The sequence below is a fragment of the Microtus ochrogaster genome, unplaced genomic scaffold (genome assembly GCF_000317375.1).
Source record: "Microtus ochrogaster isolate Prairie Vole_2 unplaced genomic scaffold, MicOch1.0 UNK47, whole genome shotgun sequence".
Taxonomy (NCBI): Eukaryota; Metazoa; Chordata; class Mammalia; order Rodentia; family Cricetidae; genus Microtus; species Microtus ochrogaster.
The window spans coordinates 2,163,658-2,169,794 of NW_004949145.1; the positions used below are offsets into that span (position 1 = coordinate 2,163,658).

Sequence of the window (6,137 nt, forward strand, 5' to 3'; positions counted from 1 at the left end):
GAAGCAAAAAAGAAAACAGTAAGAGGTAACTATTTGTAGTAATGAGCACACAGTGGATACCGACCATTTAAAGTTTATTTATTTTTTATGTGTATGTAATATTATGTGTATGGGTGTTCTTCATGTATGTATGCATGGTACCTGACTCCTCAGAAGGAGGAGGGAGGGCTTTGGATCCCCTGGGATTTGAGTTACAGGTGATTGTGAGCCACTATCTGGGTGTTGGGAAGTGAACCTGGGTCTGCTGTGAGGGCAGCAAGTGTCTTAACTCCTAAGCCATCTCTCCAGTCCCCACATAGGGACTACTAATGAGATGCTTTATGTCTTTTTGCCGTGCTACATCTTCAGAAGTACTTGGTATGTGTTTATACTCAGTACTTCTCAGGTTAGCTGTAGAAGTTCAAGTGTTTGGTGTATAGTTTTACCAAAGCAACAAAGTTGCATTTAATGGAAAATTTTACACTCTTTCTGGTTGTTGGCTTTACATTTCAGTGAACTTGAAAGGAACAGCCCAGTTCCCTATTCACACTTGTCACAGGTTCTTAGTGGCCTTGAACTTGCAGTGGCTCCTGTCTGCCTGAGCAGTGAAGTCTTGGAGCTTGTCCAGGAGTTGGCCTTCCTGTAGATGCATCCTTGGTTGGCTCTTGCCCTGCTTGGAGGCTGCACAGAATCCTCATTGCCTTCAGAATAAAGATCGTACATGCTCTATAGCCTGGCTCTCTTGGCCTTGGTTTTCTTGTCTGTAAAATGGGAATCTAAGCCATGTGTGGGGTGCATACCTATAATATCTGTACTTTGAAGATAGAGGCAGTAAGACTAAGAAGAGTTCAGGGTCTTCTTTGGCTGCATAAAATGTGGTGTGCCCCTACGGCAGAATAGGCTCTGTTGTGGAAGAAATGAAGTGCTTACAGGATTTATAACAGGAAAACATTGGACTGAGTGAACAAAGTCAGATACAAAAGGGCCCATATTGTTTGAGTCCATTCATATGAGATATCCAGGGTATGTAAATCCATAGGGAGAGAAAGTAGACCCAAGTTGGCAGGGGCTGGAGGAGGGAAACTGGGTGTGGGTGCGGGCATGATGTAAATGCTCTGGAGTTAAGTGATGGTGATAGCTGCTTAGTGAACGTACTAAAAACCACTGGGCTATGTGTACTACAGGGGTAGACTGTATGGGTTATGATGAACTCTGTGTGGTGGTGGTCATAATACTGGTGATGGCGATTGCTGTGATGATGATGTGAGTGGTCATGGTGATGAGAATGCTGAAGTTGCAGAAATGGTGGCGGTGCTTGTTCATGGTTGTAGTAGTGGTGAGAGTGGTGATGATGATGGTTGTGGTAATGAAATGGTGGTGATAGTCATAGTGATATGGTGGTATTGATGATAGTTTTAGTAATGGTGATGTTGGTGGTCATGGTGATGATAGTGCTATAATAATAATGCTGATTCTAATGATGTAATGGTGATAAGAGTTGTAATGAGTCTTTCTGTCCCACCAGCTAGCTCCCAAATAGTGACATAGAGACTTCTTAACTATGAAAACTTGACCTTAGCTTCAGCTGTTCCACTAGCTCTTAAAACAGAAACCATTTCTATTAATCTACGTGTTTGCCTTGTAGCTTTTTACCTTATCTCTGTACTGCCCATCCTGCTTCCTCCTGCAAACCTAGATTCCTCCTCTTCCTTTCTCCCCCCCAGAAATTCCCACTATGCCTCCTGCCTAGCTTTGGCCACTTAGCTCTTTTTTGAGACAGGGTTTCTTGTGTAACAGTTCTGGCTGTCCTGACATCTGCTCTGTAGACCAGGCTAGCCTCAAACTCACTGAGATCCACTTGCCTCCTGATTGCTGGGATAAAGGTGTGCACCACCACTTCCTGGCGGTCATTTAGCTCTTTAGTAAGCTAATCAGAAGGAGTCTTGGCAAAGACACATCTTCACAGTGTACAGAAAGATTATTCTACCACAAATAGTGATGATGGTGTTGATAGTTGTAGTGATTGAGATGGTGATGGGCATAGCAGTGATGCTCATGATACTAGTGACGTTGGTGGCTGTGGTGATAATGATGGTGGAAGCCATGGTGACTGGGACCTCAGAGCTCTGCCCCTCCCTCCAGGTCTAGTTCGAGAGCAAGAGGCTGGGTTGCTGCAGTTTCTCCGCCTGGATGGATTCTCTGTGCTAATGCGAGCCATGCAGCAGCAAGTGCAGAAGCTCAAGGTCAAGTCAGCATTCCTGCTGCAGAACCTGCTGGTGGGCCACCCAGAGCACAAAGGTGAGGTGGCTGAGAGGGACCTGTGGGGGATGCAGGCTGGTGTGAGAGCCTTCCTCCTGATGCCCACAGCTCTTCCCCAGGAACCCTTTGCTCTATGGGGATGGTCCAGCAGCTGGTGGCCCTTGTGAGGACAGAACACAGCCCTTTCCACGAGCACGTGCTTGGAGCCCTGTGCAGGTATGCTGGGGCCCCTGGAGGGGGCCTTGGATGAGGTTCCCACGACAAGAACAGCTCAGGCACTAAGCGCTTGCTCCTATGCTGGGATTCCACCCTGGAAGAATGGAAGATGAAGAGTGTAGGCCGGAGAGGGGCAGGATCACACAATGTTTCCTCCCAGTGCCTGGGAGGGAGACTTCCTTTTTATGGTTCCCACAGGGTGGACAAATTAGTGTTCTGGGTCTTTTCAACCTGCAGGCTTTGGGCCACATGTGCCCCAGGGTTGCTATGAATGCTGCCCAATACAGAATTGTAAATGTACCTAAAACATTGTAAGGTTTCTTAAAATAACTCAATCATACCATTCTCCAGCATGAACTCTGTAGATGACAATATTATGTCACAGTGTCAAAAGGTTGGACACACCTGGACCATGATGGAGCCAGCGTAGACATTATGGCAGACACCATCTAAACTATATTCACTGCAATGATGTGTAGCAGCTGGAGGGCTGTTATAGAGATGGGGAGCCAAGATCCACTATAGGGGCATACCTTGGCCCCCACAGGAGCATTGGCAGGGGGTTTGGAGCTGGGCTGTGGTCTTTGTTGCAGATGGGGTCCTAAGATCTGCTCTCATATTCTCCTTTAGTCTCGTGACAGACTTTCCCCAGGGTGTGCGTGAATGCCGGGAGCCTGAGTTGGGCCTGGAGGAGCTGCTCCGCCACCGCTGCCAGCTGCTGCAGAAGCATGAGGAGTACCAGGTAGAAGGCGTGGGGGAGGGTTCTGTGATGGCCCTGTGGCTTGTGGGCTCAAATTGTCTTGCCTTGTCTATTGTATATTTTCCTATTAAGCAATGCTGTGGGCTGCAGGTTATGTCAGTGGGGAAGTGAGAATTATTTTATAAACTGGTTAAAAATGATAATTAAACTTATTAGTTATTTTGTACCCCAAAAGTGATAAACATCCTTAAATATCTAATTAAATAGGTGAATAAATTAAGTAGATAAGAATGGATTACTCAGCCAGGCAATGGTGGCATGTGCTTTTAATCCCAGCACTCGGAAGATAGAGGCAGATGGATTTCTGTAAGTTCGAGGTCAGTCTGGTCTACAGAGTGAGTTCCAGGACAGTCAGGGCTACACAGAAAAATCCTGTCTTGAAAAACATTTTTTTTTTTACTTATATTTCTGTTTTGTTTGTTTGTGGGGTACCTTTGGAAGCCAGTGGAAGGCATTGGAACCCCTGGAGCTGAGATGTTTGTGAGCTGCCTGATGTTGGTGCTGGGAATTTTAGTTCAGGTCCTCTGCAAGAGCAACAAGTACTCTTAACCACTAAGCCATCTCTCCAGCTCTGTTATTTGATTTGTTTTTTTATCTTTATGTGTGTGTGTTCTTGTGTATGTGTGATGACGCTTGTGTGGAGGTCGTGTTTTGACATGTGAGTCCTAGGGTTTGCTGTCAGGTTGTCACTTTTACCTGCTGCGACGAGACCCTGCCAGCCTTGATTATTTATTTTTCAAAGTTCCCACTGCTTCAATGCCGCCACTCTTACCAATGCTAAGCAGAGCAAATGTGCACCAGCGATGTCCACTCTGTTGCCCCTATGCCTCTCTGGACACACCTGATGTTACAGAGGGATATTGGTAAGTGGGAGAGGCAGGACACCTGCTAGCAGCTGTCTGTCTGACCTCATCCCAGGAACCTGTGACCTTACTACCTGTCCCCATGGAGTATGGGAAGCTATAGTCCATTCTAGCCTGGTGTCAGGTGGAGGATGTAGGGGACCTACATGCCGCACTTGTATTTATCTCCCAGGAGACCCTGAGCTGAATGATTCTAGGGTTCACCTTAGAGGTACCCACCACTGTCAGGTGGACAGACCAATGCTTATTATTATTTCTTTTTAATTTTTCTCAAAAATAAAAACAAGGCTGGATATTTTTTCCTCATAATAAGAACAAGGTAGCACTGAGGCCAGCCTGGGCCCTGCGGAGCATTCCAGGCCTGCTGCTGGGAGAAAAGTGTGCAGCACTGTGCCCAGCACGGAAGGTTTATTTTGACTCCTGGTATTGGAGGTTTTCTCTTTCATTACAGCTCTGTTTTGTGGAGTGTGGTTGGCTTCATTGCCTCATTGATTTAACTGCCTCTGTGTTTTTATTTTTATTTTTGTTTTTTTGAGACAGGATTTCTCTATATAACAGCCCTAGCTGTCCTGGAACTAGCTCTGTAGACCAGGGTAGCCTTGAAGTCACAAAGATCTGCCTGCCTCTGCCTCCTGAGTGCTGGGATTAAAGGCGTGCAGCTAACTGCCTCTTTTTTTTTAAATTTATGTTTTAGGTAGGTTCTCACTGTGTTAGCTCAAAGTAGTCTCAAGCTTGAAATCCTGAGGTAGCTGCCTCTTAAAGGAGATGTGGGATGTCCCCAGTTCTCACTACTACAAACACTGCTCTAAAAACAGGCAGAGAACATTGCTCAAAGTGCTTGCCACGAGTTGCTGAGCTCAAATCCCAGGTACACACAATCCTAGCACTCGGGAGCAAGACAGAGAAGATTCCTTGGGGTTCATGTGTGACCAGTGCAGTAGAATCTGTGAACTCCAGGTTCATTGAGAAACTGTCTCAAAACCAGATGGTGGTGCATACCTTGAATCCTAGCACTGGGGAGGCAGAAGCAGACTGATCTCTGTGAGTCTGAGGCCAACTTGGTCTACATAGTGAGGTCCAGGCCAGCCCAGGGTCACAGTGTGAGACCTTGCTTCCAAAAGAAGAGAAAGAGATGGGGAGCAGGTGAGAAAGATACTTGTTAACCTCTGGTGTCCACACCCGTGTGTACACACACGCACTCATATCTGCACATATGTGCACACACATAAACAAGGTGATGGCTTCTGGGAACTCTAGTTTTTACATACATGCACACACGTGAATGTATACATACTGACATAAAAAACCACTCCATCTCGCCCCCCCCATAAAAATACTGCTTAAATATGTCTACATTCATCTGTTTATTATGTGTGTGGGCATGTGTGTGCCATGGCGCATGGGTAGAGGTCACAGGACAATTTGTGGGAGTCAGTGCTTAACTTCCACAACACGGGTTGTGGAGATTGAACTCGGATCCTAAGGCTTGGTGGTCAGCACCTTTACCTGGGGTGGATATATGAGAGCCACAGGGCTGATGTGATGACAGGCCAATTTGGGTGGCCCCAGGCGCTTTTCTCCAAAGCTCAGAAACCCATGAGCAGGGCAAGTGAGCGTGATCTAGCCGTGGTCACTGGGAAAGCCCAGTGGCTACTGGAGTGGGCATGTGGTAGCCAGTAGGAGGGAGGGTTGTTTTGGCTGCTGAATGTGCGGGAGGCAGATCTGCCGGTGCTCAGGATTTCTCTCTCCTGATCCAGGAGGAGCTGGAGTTCTGTGAAAAGCTGTTACAGACCTGTTTTTCCAGCCCTACTGACGAGAGCATGGATCGGTGAGACCAGGTGTCTTCTTGCATTCTCTTCGTGGGAACCCCAGGCCTCCTGCCTCCCTCCTTCCAGGCGCCCTCTCCCAAGGGACTGCCAGGCCTTCCTTATTCAGGCCTGGGCCTGGGCCTGCCAGCCCATCTCTGGGCAGCCCCCTGGATGGGGTCCCGAGAAAGGTGCTGGCCCCTTGGATTCCCCCTCCCTTGCTTTCTGTCATACTTTCCTCTCATGTCCACACTG

At 47.4% G+C, this 6,137-nt stretch overlaps 1 protein-coding gene across 6 annotated transcripts in view; it reads left to right on the forward strand.

Moving 5' to 3' along the window:
- Positions 1 to 6,131, forward strand: part of Hspbp1 (HSPA (Hsp70) binding protein 1) — a 22,534-nt gene extending 16,403 nt beyond the window's left edge. For all 6 annotated transcript variants that reach the window (XM_005369341.3, XM_013354505.2, XM_005369339.2 and 3 more), the window contains exons 5-8: positions 2,122 to 2,277; positions 2,358 to 2,454; positions 3,085 to 3,196; positions 5,835 to 6,131. In XM_005369341.3, coding sequence (XP_005369398.1) covers positions 2,122 to 2,277; positions 2,358 to 2,454; positions 3,085 to 3,196; positions 5,835 to 5,909 — 440 coding nt within the window. In that variant the 3' untranslated portion in view covers positions 5,910 to 6,131. The remainder of the gene's footprint in view (positions 1 to 2,121; positions 2,278 to 2,357; positions 2,455 to 3,084; positions 3,197 to 5,834) is intronic.
- Positions 6,132 to 6,137: the final 6 nt, after the last annotated feature.